Source organism: Sinocyclocheilus grahami, unplaced genomic scaffold (assembly GCF_001515645.1).
Source record: "Sinocyclocheilus grahami isolate Dianchi unplaced genomic scaffold, SAMN03320097.WGS_v1.1 scaffold132.1, whole genome shotgun sequence".
Classification (NCBI taxonomy): Eukaryota; Metazoa; Chordata; class Actinopteri; order Cypriniformes; family Cyprinidae; genus Sinocyclocheilus; species Sinocyclocheilus grahami.
The window spans coordinates 775,975-792,392 of record NW_015505311.1 but is presented as its reverse complement, the minus strand read 5'-3'; the positions used below and the strand labels follow the sequence as shown (position 1 = coordinate 792,392).

Below are 16,418 nucleotides of genomic sequence, written 5' to 3'. Positions count from 1 at the left end.
TGTGCGGAACACCATACTAAAGTGCATCTCGTAACTGGTTAAGACCGCACAGCCAATCCAATGTATGCATTTATATGATGCACCTTTTACATCTTGGTCTTTATTTGCAGATGCGAGAAGACCGAAGTCCTTTTGGTGGTATACGTTTTGGAATATGATCTCTGGCTTCTGCATGGATGTTAATGTGCAAATGTAACTTTGAAACTTTTTAAATGGTGTTAGAGTTTTGAATGCATTTCTGTTTGGATGGATGTCTTCAATAAAAGTGTGAATAAACCTTAACTTGTGGTGTGCATGGCTATCAGGTCACTATTGTTTGATTTATACTGGAGTGGTGCTACACTTCATTAATCAGTGTAATTGTGGTGGTTTAACTTCATCAATTGACTTGATTTGCAAAAACCTGCTTAACCTTAGTTTGCTAGCAAGTGCTTTAACATATGGCATACGTCCAGTATTGAGTGTGGCCGCTGAGCTAATAGACCGTACATTGTATAAACCCACCAGTCTACACGGATCCACTCGCTTCTGACTGCAGGAAGACCGGGTTGCGGAGCCCGTTACATGCTACTTCCGGATTATTACTCCTGCTCGCTTTGTGTAGTTCATCACCCGAATGATATTTCGGAGCGAGTTTTCATAGATTCGCGTGTGTCTGAAAGACGAGCTCTTCGTATAAGCTCTGAATCAAATGCAAGACGTTTCTAGACAAGTGCAACTGTTGGATTTACGCTTTTAAATGAGACTTGTAAGGTGAGTAAACGTGCCGCCGTCGGTGGCGTAAATGTCTTCAGTTAGCGATAGGTCTGTACGTAGCGAGTAAGCTTATTGTCCGAGGTGTCGTTTTTTTTGTTTGTTTTTTTGCTAGAGCTGTCCTGTAATGCGACACCCACGCGCCACAGAAAAGCTAAACGTTTCATGCACGGAAAAAAGACATATTTATCGCTGGACTTAATACGTGTCGATTCTTGAAAGTCAAGGAATGCTGTTGTATGATGATTTCCTGTGAGTGTTGATCATTCTCACAAAAAAATCCGCGATGGTCCCTGAAGAGGTTTGCGTGCTGACTGATGTGTTTGAGGGAGTGGTAGAAAATACGGTGTTTTGATGCTTGGCGAACAGCTGTGACTTGAAATTCTACCGTAAACGTTCACCTGAAGCATATAAGATCAAACTCGGGGATTTAGTAACGTGTACGAGTAGTTAACATCTGGATCCGTTTGGTTCGTTATCCCTGGCTTGGCTTCGAGAGGATGTGCTAATAGGAAGAGACATTTTGAGTGATGTTGGACTGACTCTTGCGGTTTCAAGTTAAGATCGTTTAGGCTCAATGTTTATGGATTCATGACATTAAAAAAAAATACAGTAATTAAATTAATACGGGCAATGAATTGAAATGTCTGTCTAGGCAGGCTACTAGAAGGAATTAAAAAACAACAACGCTAGGTGTAGCTGTGTGTGTGTATATGTATTTATATATAGATCTAACAAATATTTTATAGTTACATCAGTGTTTAAAACAAAATATTAGGCCAACATCTCTAAAAGATTATTAACGGCATTGTTTTCTTTTGAATATTTTAGTGAATGCTGAGTCAGTGACCGTCAGTGTTACAAGTAACGCGAGTTACGTAATCTGATTACTTTTTTCAAGTAACTAGTAAAGTAACGCATTACTTTTTTAATTTACAAGAAAATATCTGAGTTACTTTTTCAAAAAAGTAATGCCAGTTACTTTGTTTTCCCATTTATTGACTGAGTCTCCTGTCCCTATATTGGGAGAAATCGGGAGTACAGAGGCACTGTGTGCGCTGTGTGAACATGATGTCCCATTCACAAAAACACAGATTTAGAATTCATCAAAATGAATTCAACCAGTGAAATGCAAACTCAGAATATGACACAAACCTGCAATAATTAAATTTGTTAAATAACACAAATGTATCTAATCCCATTTTATTAACCAATATCTTTGGTGCTGACTTTAAGCAAATAAGCAAAAATGACTTTAGAGAAACTAACAGTTGTGCTTTGTTTTTTTATTGCTGAAGAGTGTTTCTTCTCCTGCGTTCTACTGTACAGACGTTAATTTACTTTTGCTTCAGCCTGAGGTTTATTCATTACACTTTTTGGTGTGAAAGGGCTTTTATATTTGCTATAAATGGAACTTCTTATATTAAAAACAATCAAGCCCTGCTTATATTTAAAAAGTAACGCAAAAGTAATATAACGCATTACTTTCCATAAAAAGTAACTAAGTAACGTAGTTAGTTACTTTTTTAGGGAGTAACGCAATATTGTAATGCATTACTTTTAAAAGTAACTTTCCCCAACACTGGTGACCATAATGAATACAAGAACAAATTTAGGCAATGTTCTCTGGGTTATTAACAATGGAAATTAGGACAGATATTGGTTATATGTGTTGAACTAGATGTGGTCATTAAGAATCACATCCATGCAAGTCAGATCAATTTTGTTTGACCTAATTGCAGATTTCAGTCTATAGCCTACTGTGGTCACACAACTGCTGTTATTCTTTTTATTGTTCTGGCAATAGCTTCTCCATAAATCTCTTTCGCAACCCCTCTAAACATGAACATGTGTGACGGACATTTAGAAACATTATGTAATATTCATCCTAGTTAAAGTGCAGTTAGTTGTACTACATTACTGAATTGGCACATAATGTCCATCTCTACATCACATTTCTTAGAACACTGTTTATTCTTCTGGAGTTTCTTGGCAGAAAGATGACGTATATGGTTTTGAATTCAAAGTGACACTTTTGTGGTACAAGGGAGGAAGAAAAAAAGAAACTACGCACAGCCTCATTCCTTTTCCGTACCAGTCTCATGTTTCCATGACAACCGTGACATCAGCACTCTCTCAACGGCTCTGGTGTGTAAGGATGAAAGACTCTTCTGCTGTGGTTCTCCATGGTTACCAGCCACTGCCTGCCAACTGCAAAAGTTATTAGTTATCAGTCAAATGATAATTTGACCTATGTGGTGACTAACTCATTATCAATTACAATAAAACAATGCAATAATGCATGTATTTAATTAAAAAAAAACACAAAATCATATCTTTTCAAATCAAGTTTTTCTATAATTTTATTGGAAAAAGCTGATTTTCATTTTCATGCATCAGTTGCATCTGTATATCATGTCGAAGTAAGTGAAATGTGTGGTGACATTAGTAACCATAACAATAGGCCTATATGTTGAGTTACAGAATTGTTTAATTTTTTATAGAAGTGACCATTTTAATTGAACCGACTTTGTTAAACAACACTATGTACAGGTGCATCTCAATAAATTAGAATGTCGTGGAAAAGTTCATTTATTTCAGTAATTCAACTGAAATTTTGAAACTCGTGTATTAAATAAATTCAGTGCACACAGACTGAAGTAGTTTAAGTCTTTGGTTCTTTTAATTGTGATGATTTTGGCTCACATTTAACAAAAACCCACCAATTCACTATCTCAACAAATTAGAATACTTCATAAGACCAATAAAAAAAAAATGTTTTAGTGAATTGTTGGCCTTCTGGAAAGTATGTTCATTTACTGTACATGTACTCAATACTTGGTAGGGGCTCCTTTTGCTTTAATTACTGCCTCAATTTGGCGTGGCATGGAGGTGATCAGTTTGTGGCACTGCTGAGGTGGTATGGAAGCCCAGGTTTCTTTGACAGTGGCCTTCAGCTCATCTACATTTTTGGTCTCTTGTTTCTCATTTTCCTCTTGACAATACCCCATAGATTCTCTATGGGGTTCAGGTCTGGTGAGTTTTCTGGCCAGTCAAGCACACCAACACCATGGTCATTTAACCAACTTTTGGTGCTTTTGGCAGTGTGGGCAGGTGCCAAATCCTGCTGGAAAATGAAATCAACATCTTCAAAAAGCTGGTCAGCAGAAGGCAGCATGAAGTGCTCCAAAATTTCTTGGTAAACGGGTGCAGTGACGTTGGTTTTCAAAAAACACAATGGACCAACACCAGCACAACACCAATGGACTCACAATTTGAGTTGAATTACTGAAATAAATGAACTTTTCCATGACATTCTAATTTATTGAGATGCACCTGTACTTTTAAGTATGCTTTAAGTAGGTAATGCTAAGTTCTGCATTGCTTAGCTTCACTTCATCCCTTATTTTCTAACACTTTATTTATTATTATTATTTTTTAGATTTATGAACAGTCGTGCACCATCTAATAAGAGATATCAGCCAACAGAATATGAGCATGCTGCTAACTGTGCCACACATGCGGTGAGTTGTGTTTACAATCTTAAAGGAATAGTTCACCCAAAAATGAAAAAAATTTACTCACCCTCAGGCCATTCAAGATGTAGATGAGTTGTTTCTTCATCGGAATAGATTTGGAGAAATGTAGCATTACATCACTTTCTCACCAATTGATCCTCTGCAGTGAATGGGTGTCGTCAGAATGAGAGTCCAAACAGCTGATAAAAACATCACAATAATCCACATGTTATCCACATGACTCCAGTCCATCAATTTAACGTCTTGTGAAGCAAAAAACTGTGTGTTTGTAATAAACAAATCCATCATTAAGTTGTTTCTAACGTCAAGCCATTTCTTCTTAACGATATAGGAATATTTGTGTACCTGCAGCATAGAATTAATGAATAAAAATAGCAGCAGATGATATTATTTATTATGCTTTTGGGGGTGGGGGTGTGTGAAGATGACTTTTAAAAATGTTCAAATAATGTAGTAGCCTGTGTTAATGTTTCTATGAATTGTTTTAAGTATGGATTGCCGAATTACCTGTCTGCACAACAAATTTACCTTCGGGTATAAAGAAACCTTGAACCTTGAACAGGGCTCAACAATAAGGACTACCCGAAAGACGGGACAGTTGGCGGATTTGTCACTCGCCCGATCGAGCCACTGCCGCGTCGTCACAAAAAGTTTATCATTTGCAATGTTTTTAAGCCTTGCTAATTAAAAGAACAAAAAATTCAAGCAATTTAAAAGCATTTCAGCAAGGCGTAAAGACAAATGGAGCGTAGCGTTAGTTCTGGCAGGTCACGTTAGTCAAGCTCGCATCAGCTGACACTCAGCTGATCAACATCTACCTATAGGAATACGACACCAGTCATAATTCCCTTTATAAGGTCCTTTCAGTCATTATTCAGCAGCTATCGCTTTGCTCAAGAGCTAATCACCCACCTCCATCCCCAACTCCTCCTCTCGTCCAGTCAGGACTTGGCATTGGATATTTATTTTTGAGTCAGACCACTGAATTATGTTCATATATAAAATAATCACTTAGAACATTGATGATATCTGCTACATTAATCATTAATGTTGGTTCTGTTCAGTTTACCCTAGGGGGGTTATTTATGCTCTCCCTGCTCCTATCCATGCTAGGCTGCATGGATGGGCAGGGAGTGTTGCCCAGAACAGAACCATAACCCCAACCTAAAAATGTATGCTAATTGTAAGTTATCTTTGATGATAGTGGTCCTGACAGAACTCCATTCAGTAGCTACTGTCTGTCTACAGCTGCGTCTCTGACGCCCGAGCCCCGAGTTTAGTTTCTTTCCGCGTCTTTCTTGCGTTTGAACGGACAAATAGGCCTACATAAAAAAAATTGTCAAAATACCCGTCTTGGCGAGTAACTTTGTAGCTTTAACAATTATTAATCTATATTTAATTTATACAGTGAAGTAGAGATGCACCGATTGACTGGGCATTTTTTTATTTCAGACTATCTGTTCCATGCTTGCACACAGACTACATCGCAATATTTTTTTCAAAATGTAATTTGTATGGAAATATTACTTTAATATTATAATAAATTTGGTCTTTAAACGGCCGTTAACAGAGGTCAGAGACGCTGAAGACGGACGCAAAGAGGAGAAAATACTGTTGCAGGCATAGCAGCTCCGTTCGCGAAATATAGGAAGAAAATCCTAAATATTGAATTTTATATGGATGTGTTTCTGAGGGGAACTGACTGTTTTCAGAAAAGTTTACATGGCGCCATGTCAGGCGCCACCTGCTGTCAGAGAGTGAATCTGCATCTCATTCAGAGCTTCTGCTGTTTCTGTCTCGTGCAGAATTTTTATGTAGCATAATTTCACAAAGCTAAAGTCAGGCTATTCTGTTTTTGCTTCAAATTTTGAAATTATACAGTTTAATTTATACAGTTAATGTCATTGATGAACATGTTGTATTTAAATTATCTGTGACTGTATTTTATTCTCAGCTCTGGATCTTTCCCAGCATTGTGGGTGGGATCTTGTTGTACCTCTTATCTGATGACCACTGGGAGGAGATTTCAGCATGGCTGTATGGAGCGGGACTATCAAGCCTTTTCATTATATCCACAGTTTTCCATACTGTCTCCTGGAAAAAGTCTCATCTCCGGTAAGGCTTTCATATGAGCCAAATCAGCTTTTTGATTAGTACATTTCAGTCTGTGTAATGTGAATCCAGACACTTGAACATGAATGTCTTTCTAGTGAGCTGCAAGTGTGTTTTGTTTCGTGTCATGAATTTGAGCTTGTGTAGCTGGAAGCATTTGTGTGTACTTGTGTTCATATCATCTTTCAGCCCTAACTGATAATCCAGCTTTTTACCCGTTATTAATTACACATGTACTTGAGAAGTGAAATCTAATAAGTGCTGCTTTACTTTTTAGATCAGTTGAGCACTGTTTCCACATGTGCGACAGGATGGTGATCTATTTCTTTATTGCAGCGTCCTACACACCGTGGTGAGCTCATGTAATTTGTGTTGGGCTGTCATAAATTGACACAGAGTTTCGGGCGGGGAGATGGATAACAGTGTAAAGACCAAGAGTTCATGTGCCAATATTTTTCAGTTTGTTTTCACTAAGCTGTGTGAATGGGGAGTGTTTTTTTTTCTTTTAGCAGAAATAGGCTTCTGATGGTGACAAAGATTCTTTTTCTATAGAAAAATGTCCCTCATTGGAGCACCAATAATTTTGTAAAAAAATGATTTGGTGCCTAAATTTAGTACATTTTGTTATTCAGTTGAATTGACTGTATTTAAAAGTTCACAGAAATTGGGTTTTAGTTGTTTTAACTTGTCCTACTTGTTACCCAGTTGCATAGCTTTGAGTTATACATTTCAATTATACTTTTACATGTATTTATTTGGAAGACTTCTTTATCCAAATTGACAGTACCCTGAATCAAACTGTGAGACTTTCACAGATAGTTTGATTTTGAAAGTACCATTAATTAAGGATCTAATGGATTTATGGCAGGCTGACACTGCGGGATCTTGGTCCATGGGCTGCCCACATGCGTTGGGTTGTCTGGGTGATGGCCTCTGGAGGAACTGCCTATGTGTTCTTCTTCCATGAAAGGTGAGCTTGTGTTTGACAAATGATTAAGAGTGTTCATTTCTAAATGTTAGATTTCCAAAAGGTCAAATAGAAAGAAACAAGGCAAATTTTTCTGTCACATATTGACCATTTTCAATGACATTTCAATGCCAATTTTAGATTTACAAAATTAGATTTTTGTAAGAAATAACAGATTTTTCAAATGTTTTGATTACATCACCCTGCATCATATTTGCTGAATTAAATCAAATACTTGTTTCTTACTAATTTTGAGGTGCTGATACCAAAAGTAGTGCCTGTTTTGCTCTGACACATCACAGTTTTTCACAGAATATGATGTGCATTTTATTATATTTTTTTAATTTAATTTTTGCATTTTGCTACAATTTGTAAGGTGAAGAATTATTGTAAGCAGAAAAATTGCCACAAAGACATAATTCCTATCTTCCTCTGAACCAGGTTACACCTATTTGTTCAGTTCTCAGACGATTTTCACATGTATGATTGATTGTGAAGACATTATTTTATGACTAAACCTGATTTCCATTTTTCTTCCACTCCTTTGCAGATCGTAAGTTAAATAAAATACTATTTTTTTTTGTTATTTTACATTTGACTGCTTTTTTTATTATTATTATTTTGATAGGTGCATTAAAGGATTAGTTAATTTGCTGAAAATGTACTCAAACTCAATCTATCCAAGATGTAAATGAGTTTGTTTCTTCATCGGAACTTCATCGGGTTTGAAGGAATTGAATTACATCACTTGCTCACCAATGGAACCACTGCAGTGAATGGGTGCCGTCAGAATGAGAGTTCAAACAGCTGATACAAATCTCACAATAATCCACAACACAACTCTAGTCTGTCAAATGAAGTGAAAGGCTGCTAGGCTTTTTAACTTTAAACCATCACTTCTGCCCTAATATGAGTCCATAATTCTATAATGTGTGATAATGCAAAATTTCTCCAAATATGTTCTGATGAAGGAACAAACTCATCTACATCATGGTCCGAGGGGAAGTAAATCTTCAAATTTTAAACATGATACATATCATTTGAAAAATCTAGAGAGAGAAAAATCTAAAACATAAATACATATTACTTGAAACAGGTTTTGAAACAAAACTGTACTTTTCTGCTCTACAGGTGAACATGTTTCTTGCATCCTTTGTGTTACAGGTTTAAAGTTGTAGAGCTGATCTGTTACATAGCAATGGGTGTTTTCCCCGCTCTCGTTATCCTCTCTATGGTAAGAAAATGAACGCCTATGAATTGAAAATGTCACAACAGACTAATTAGAAATTAATTCAGTGTCTGTCTGTTTTCTTTATAGGCAGACAGGTCAGGTCTGTGTGAGCTGTTGGTTGGTGGTGGGTGTTATGTGTTGGGCATGGTGTTCTTTAAAAGCGATGGAATAGTGCCCTTTGCTCACGCTATATGGCACCTCTTTGTTGCAATGGGATCAGGCATCCATTACTATGCCATCTGGAAGTACCTGTACACACCTGTCAATCAACCAACCAGTACGGCCCGGTGACACACATATGCATACACCTAACCACAAAATCATTTGAATATATATTTGCCACTGAAGTGCTAAATTTCTACTAAAAGCATAAACCGAATTGTTTTATTTTTCTGTTGTGTTTTTGCTAGCGAATGGTTTGACTGATGTAATTCTTGTCACTTATTAATAGGTCTTTAACTAGCACATACAACAGAAATTACATCTAGCCTTTGTGAGACTACAAGCAGCAGGGGTCATTTTGGACCTGATGCCATGTGCAATCCTGAGACTGATAAAGGATCCAGAACAAGAACGTTTCTTGGAAAATTATGGACGTATTACATGAAGGTTTACAATTTTTTAAAAAGGTACAGAGCAAAGTTAAAAGCACTGCCAGATATTTGTAAAAACACTTAACCTGAGGTATGTTTCCCAAAAGCATCACTAGCTAACTATGGTTGCAAGTTGCATTGAACTCTATCGGTAACGATGGAACTTGTGACCATAGTTGCTTTTGGGAAACGCACCCCTGGTTTGTAATTACTTGACTACAGTTTAAAGGTATTTCTGTAGGGTTTTTAAACCGACTTGGGATTATTCTACTAATCCTGCAACTGCCAGTGTGGAGATATTCTTATTTATGTGAGAAATATGAGTTCATTTCATATTACTGTACAGTACACAGTATCAATTCTCCATGCTTCTAGTCTAGTGCTAGTCTGTTGCATTTTTGGGTGTGTAATGTCTTTGGAAAATGCCATAAGTGCTTGATGACAATGTCCAGGAAAAGATTTACCTGGACAGGTCATCTGATTTCATGGTTTAATGGAAAAGTTTAGATTCTTATATTATGATTGTGCACTGTTTTTTTTCTTTTCTGGTCATTTTAAAATGTGCTTCATGGTAACGTCTATTAATTGGTATTAATCAAGTAAAAATATTGTTTAATAATAATATTAAATGACTGTCTCAACTTGACTACATTATAGGCTTACACCAACAAAAAATACTTTTGAGGGTTGGGTCATAGAGAAATAGCTCATTTTTTACAGTTTTAACAGTATATTGAGACTTGCATGGGGCCAGTTTAAAGGCTTTTGCCCATTTTACTGCATTCCATTTCAGTGAAAATCTGAAAACAAAAAAGTGTTTTATCGAAGATGTTATTTATTCATTTCAATTTACAGCTGCTGTAGATGTTGTATTATGGATCATTTTATATGAGCACTTAATAGGGTATAAAAACATATACACTGAAAGTTGACAGCTATTTGCCTTAATCATTTAAAGGTTTCACAAACAGGAGTATAAACTACATTTTGAGAGAATATTGATGTACTGACTTTAGTCAGATTCACCCCAAATTAGTTTGAGAGTCATTAAAGAAACAATTCACCCAAAACTGAAAACTGTCATCATTTACTCAGCCATGTTTTGTTCCATACCTGCATTTTTAAATTCTTCTTTAAATTAAATGTTTAGGCTGCTCTTTTTTTATGCAGGCTTTTTTCCGCCACAGGATAAAAAAGGTAATTGCAACTTTTTGTCTCACAATTTGGACTTTTTCTCTTGTAATTATAAGAAGAAGAAAAAAAACCCGCAGAATTGTGAGATATAAACTTACAATTGCCACTTTTTTTATCGCAATTTCAAGGTTATCTCTCACAGGTCTGAGTTTGGAGCAACATGAGGGTGTAAATGATGGCAGAATTTTCACTTTTGTAAGAACTATAATACACAATTAGCACACTTACCATCTTAGCTTCAGTGTTTACCACTGGTCAAGGTTTGTAAATTAGCCATCTGTTTATTGGACTGATCAGCCAAAGCATTTGCTCTCAGGGTTGCCATCTCACTGGTTGGTACAATCACAATTTCTTAAGCATTCCATTTTTGGTGCACTCCCTTAGGCCATGCATATTTTAATAACTGTTTAACATCGAAAATAAACTTGAACATTGTTGTATTTTTAATCAGGGCTAATAGGTGATCAGGGGCACGTTGGTTGTTACAGCTACAGATTGTCAAGTCAAGTTTGACGCAGAAACAACAAGGCTGCAGTTTTTACCTCTCAGACTACTAAACTGAAGTCTATTAAACACGTATTTAAATTTGTATGGCCTTTACAATCATATAAAACTCTTAATAGTTACCAGTTGTAACAGAATATTTGAATAAAACGTGTATTTATTGTTGTACATCTTAAAAAATAGTATTTAATGTATTGTGAATATAGAAAGTGTTTGGTCAGTAGTTGTAATCTATGTGTACACAAGCTACAAATTCATTATAGTGTTGATATTTATGGTTGCTGTGCTAAGATTGAACATTTCGCAAGCATCTCTTTTTGATAAAGATGTTTTATTTGATGATGAGTGAATTTCAGCTGAAATATGACCCTGGACCATAAAACCAGTCATAAGGGTCAATTTTTGGATATTGAGATTTATACATCATCTGAAAGTTGAATAGATAAGCTTTCCATTGATGTATGGTTTGTTAGGATAGGACAATATTTGGCAGAGATACGACTATTTGAAAATCTGGAATCTGAGGGTGCAAAAAAATCTAAATATTGAGAAAATCGCCTTTAAAATTGTCCAAAATGAAGTGCTTAGCAATGCATATTGCTAATAAAAAATTTAGTTTTGATATATTTATGGTAGGAAATTTACAAAATATATTTATGGTACATTATCTTTACTTAATATCCTAATGATTTTTGGCATAAAAGAAAAATCAATCATTTTGACCCATACAATGTATTTTTGGCTATTGCTACAAATATACCCCAGCGACTTAAGACTGGTTTTGTGGTCCAGGGTCACAAATGTGTATGCTATTGAAACACCTCGCCTTAGTAAGTGAACATGTGTTTACGCTTTTAGTGTTGTAACACTCTGTCAGATATGTTTTTGCTCTCTTAAGGATTTAGATGATAGTAAGGGCTGTTTGTGACTAAAATGAATAAGGTTTCAGTTTGAACTTGAAATTGCTTCTGCTCTCTGTCTTGTCTAAGTATAATATCTAAATCATTTTTGAACCAGTGGTAGAATGAGTTTATGTATGTTTCTAAATTATTTAAGACTTTTGTTATTCTGTTGTATTAAGTGTTCTGTTTTTACCATTGTTGATCATTTTTTATCTGTTTAAGTATCTTTGTTTGGTGTATTATGCTTTATGACAAAGTGTTTGTTTGGGGGTTTATGAAGTTTACATCCATTATACAGCTTTCACTGCCAGTCAGCCTGAGATTAATACATTTAGATTTCCTTTGACCTTGAGTTTAGTAAAAAATGTATGGAAACTCGTGTGATGCTTGAGGAGTTGTGTTAGCTAGTTAGAGTGCACGCTGAATGTACAAAAGTCCTTCCTCATACTTTTGAGTCACTAGAATATGCTGGATGGCTGGTGGTTTTAACATGCTAAAATGATTAAAAGCATATGGTTTACTTCTGACTCAAAGCCAAAATAAGATACACTGCAACCAAATAATTGCACAGTTTAAAGCTGGTTTGCCCTGACAAATCTTACTTAAATTATGTATAATGTAGAATTCGGCAAAGTCTGTTCATGATACTTGACACCAAACTTTCATACGTCAGGCTGCCTACCTCTCCTTGAGTTATGAAAAATATTAATTCAGTAAAATTACTGAGTCCTATATTGAAACCGAATCCACTTGAAACCTAACCCTGACCTCACTGTAAATATCATGTGTGCCTTTTCTAGGTGTGTTTCAGAACAGTTCAAGGCTTCGTGTTGTTAGCCATTCTGCTGATTAAAAAGTGAACCTTTCACATGAAGGTATTTGTGATTGTGATTTTGCGGCAATGTTTGTATTGCCCCAGTTTTTGTATTTGTATTAAGACCATGTTATTTCATACCAATGCTTTTTATCAAGGAAATGTCCTTCTCTCATTATTTGAGTCCTGCATTCTATGTATTTTGTATGTCTGTGGGTTGATCAATAAATGCTAAGAATGAAAAAAAAATCCTTGAACACTGTTGTAATTTTATACACGCTTTTGAACCGATTATTTATTACATTGTTCAAGCCTTCTTATAATACTTTTTACTGTAAAAAGTTCATGTTGAATACAGTTGTATACTGAAATAGACATTTCTTAACATTTGATGTAAATGTCATTTCATATGCCTTCAATTAAATCATGTTTTATCGATCATGTCAAAATTCTGTACAAATGAAATTTACAATCTGTATTATATCATTGTGCTGTAATATCTCAGCCAGCAGTTCCACCTCCCTGTCACTAGATGTCGCATTGTAGTTTGGTTTGATTTCTTTGTTACCGCCTTGTGATCATTTTCTGTATTTTTTAGTACAGGCTTTGAAAGAATGACAACGTTTTGACAAAATGCAGCATTTGCTCTAAATGCTTATTCAGTTTTATATCAGGGATCAATCCATTCTACCCACAGCCTACAGATTAAAACATTAATGTTGCATGTACAAATGTCTTCAGTGAGCCAAAATGTCCTGGGATTTGAATGAGTGTATGCTTCTTTCTGATCTGCTGAATGTCCCAGTAGAGGGCCCCACTTTACACCCTCAGGAAACTACATATCTATTAGTCATTCCACTGGACTGAATTATTCATAGAGATCTGCCATGTTCTTAACAGACATTTTCAGTAAACTGCCCAAATTACATTAAATGGCTATTCCCAATATCCCTTATGAACATTTGCATAACATCCATTCTTTAACCATTGTATTTGACAATGTAAAACCGTTTTGACTTCTCACTTAGCCTACATTATTTTAACTGCAGTTTCTAATAAACTATCAAATAGTACAGCCGAAATAAGTAATACTGTACTAAAATTGAACAAATTAATTAATACATTAACTCACTCACCAGAAAGAATAATGGGTATGGGCCTAACATTTAACATGGTATTGAAATAATGCTAGTATGTAGGCCTATTGTTAAGTAGACTATTCATAGTTTTATATGAATGCTATGAATGTGAGTGTTTTCTTTCACAGTATGGGTGTTCTCTCCTTATTTTTATTTTTTTCAGAAACAGCGAGTAGATAAATATGGATCATAGCCATCGGAATATAGCTCACTAGAGCTGAACCAGACTATGCATTTGCACACATAGTGACACCAAAAGGTACAGTATACCCAAATTTTGGAATGACTTTTCATCAACCGGTGTAGTATTTTTAGTGGATGACCCCTTTTGGTGAAAGAGCCCCCTTGTGTAAAGAAGTACACTTTAGAATAATATGCTTAATATATATATAGGCCTATATATATATATATATATATATATGTGTGTGTGTGTGTGTGTGTGTGTGTGTGTGTGTGTGTAGATGTTTTCAAAATGAATAATGTTTTCAGACATTTTATGCTATTTGCAATTAAATGAAAATGTAGTTTGCATATAGTAGCCTATGCAATTAGTTGAACTTAAGAGTGCTGTTTTTGACCCATTTACATCTTTACATGTAATTTCATAATTCTGTTGTCTCATAATTATTGTATTAAGTATGGTTAAAATGCACTTCCAAATGTAGGCTACTGACAATGTATAAACTGAAATATATACTGTCATTACTGAAACCTTTATGTCATGTATTTAAATATATTTGTAATTACACATTTGCAGATGAAGTTGCAGTTTTGGGCCTTTTAATATTATTAAAAAATATTATAATATTAAATAAAACTAGCTTTAGTATGTTAGTCAACACATCAAAATAAGTGTACTTCTATGTACTTCTATGTTTTAAAAGGTAAAACATCAAATATGACAATTTAACATATTGCACTTTTTAAAAGTGTGTATACTGAAGTGTGTGTACTCTCTTATGAATCTACACTTATGTGGCCTTTTTATTTCAGTAATATTACATGCAAGTATATTTTTAAATATATACTTTTAAGATTTGAAGTGCACTACAAGTGCAGCCTAGGCCTACATTAAATACAATTAAGCGCACTTCTTTTTCACAAGGGCCCCTCAAGTTAAGAAAGGTGTTGTAGATGAGCAACCAGGTGTTCATCACATCAACATTGAATTCATTTTGGTCAGTAGTAGGCCTATATTTAAAACACGTTTATTTTAAAATATTTATAGTTGGCCGGTAGTCACAATGGTGTTATTCTCGCAAATGAAAACGAGTCTGTGAGGGATAGATGCGCAGTTAGTGTGTTGTAGCTTAGGCTACTGTCGTGTCTAAACTCACGACACGTTTTCCAGATTTTTCTCAATCGACAGCAAAGTTGAAAAACATTACAGCCCGGAACAGACTGCATGTTTGTCCCATACAGCATACCGCCTGCCTAAACATCTATTACATTGCAAGTGTAACAATACGCGAGAGCTTGGAGTTCTCGGTTCGGCTTTTTCCGGCTGCAGTCGGCTCAGGGAATGCACACGCCGAAGCATGCAGACTAGTGTAGCCAGTGGAGACGGGCAAATAAAGAAGGGGAAAAGGGATAAACAGCTCCAACGACTGCCCAAGAAGAGCATCGAAACATAAAACCAGCAGGTAAATCATTCCGAACATACTACCAACAGATTTCTCTATACTGATGCATGTTTGACACCTCTGTACAGGTAGACGTTGTCGCATTACATGACAGTGACTGGGCGGACCTAAACTGTAGCCCACCGGGCCGTAGAGCTAATTTAACATATGAACAAGACGAAATACTGGCAAATGTCAATAATAGGAGTCAAGCGAGCGGCTTGTGAGGGATCAGAGCTCTGAGACTGGCTGGCGGAGCCCCGTTAAGAAGCACAAGCGGATTAGGACTCGCGAGCAGGTGCCTTTGTTGGCTCGCGCCGTTGCTAGTGGAGACCCGCAGTAGCCCGACGCGCTTCTTTAAAATGAATGCCTCCAAATGAGCGTCTCTTCCGCAAACGGGGAATAAAACGCGCTCGACAGGTAAGGCATACTCTGCAACCTTGAGTTTGATGTTTTTGTAAGTATTTTCAACAACAAAAAAATGAAACTTTTTTTTTATTGTACGTCTTTTAAAAACTACCGATCTTAATCACGCGCAGTTACACTACAGTCTAGTACAAAATGTTTAGGAATGTTAAATTATCCATTCGCATTCAATGTCCTGCACCTTTAAGAATCATAAAACGGGTTGTTTAAATCATTGTGTGCATAACAGAAGAATGCAAAAAGGGAACAAATGAATACTTTAGATGTACGCAGTACCTGTGGACAGATAGATTATTTAAATAGGGGCAGCATGTCAACTACATGCAGTTTGTGAATAGGCTTCACGAGCGTACGGTGAAGTGTTTTCACGCACGAGCAGATGGTCTGCGTTCAGACTGCCGAGTAGTGGGGATTTTAGCTGATGCAGTCTCTCTCTCTCTCTCTCTCTCTCTCTCTCTCTCTCTGTTAGAAGGTGTTTCTCATGTCTGCAGCATTGGAGACACTCATCTCTGCAGTTTATCTATCTATCTATCCAGTGTTCGAACTATACCGTGGACTTTGGGGGAGCCCATTCGTGCGCTTGCGCGTGCCTCAAAAGGGGGCTTACAATGAATTACAAAGA

At 36.1% G+C, this 16,418-nt stretch overlaps 2 protein-coding genes across 6 annotated transcripts in view; both read left to right on the top strand.

Annotated features, from left to right (window-relative positions):
• Window positions 1-40: 40 nt before the first annotated feature.
• On the top strand, window positions 41-10,371 carry LOC107590701 (monocyte to macrophage differentiation factor 2-like). 2 transcript variants are annotated; one of them, XM_016279605.1, is made up of 8 exons: window positions 41-753; window positions 4,196-4,277; window positions 6,247-6,407; window positions 6,682-6,756; window positions 7,273-7,374; window positions 8,536-8,605; window positions 8,690-8,879; window positions 9,054-10,371. In XM_016279605.1, the coding sequence occupies exons 1-8, from the start codon at window positions 740-742 to the stop codon at window positions 9,059-9,061; spliced, it is 702 nt and encodes a 233-aa protein (XP_016135091.1). In that variant the 5' UTR covers window positions 41-739; the 3' UTR covers window positions 9,062-10,371. The 2 variants fall into 2 exon arrangements, with proteins under 2 accessions (XP_016135091.1, XP_016135090.1); XM_016279604.1 differs by lacking the exon at window positions 9,054-10,371 and having other exon boundaries at window positions 8,690-8,972.
• A 4,899-nt stretch (window positions 10,372-15,270) lies between these two features.
• The window catches only part of LOC107590699 (ras-associating and dilute domain-containing protein), a 23,434-nt gene continuing 22,286 nt past the window's right edge, over window positions 15,271-16,418 (top strand). Inside the window, exon 1 of one of the 4 annotated variants that reach the window (XM_016279601.1) lies at window positions 15,271-15,391. The gene's annotated coding sequence lies outside the window, so the exon portion shown is untranslated. Of the gene's footprint in view, window positions 15,392-15,502; window positions 15,791-16,418 lie in introns of those variants that run through there. The other 3 variants (XM_016279600.1, XM_016279603.1, XM_016279602.1) reach the window with 3 other exon arrangements.

Coding starts and splice junctions, on each gene's coding strand:
- LOC107590701 (XM_016279604.1), top strand. Junction 6,408..6,681: donor TGGAAAAAGTCTCATCTCCG/GTAAGGCTTTCA, acceptor TTTACTTTTTAG/ATCAGTTGAGCACTGTTTCC. Junction 7,375..8,535: donor GTGTTCTTCTTCCATGAAAG/GTGAGCTTGTGT, acceptor TTTGTGTTACAG/GTTTAAAGTTGTAGAGCTGA.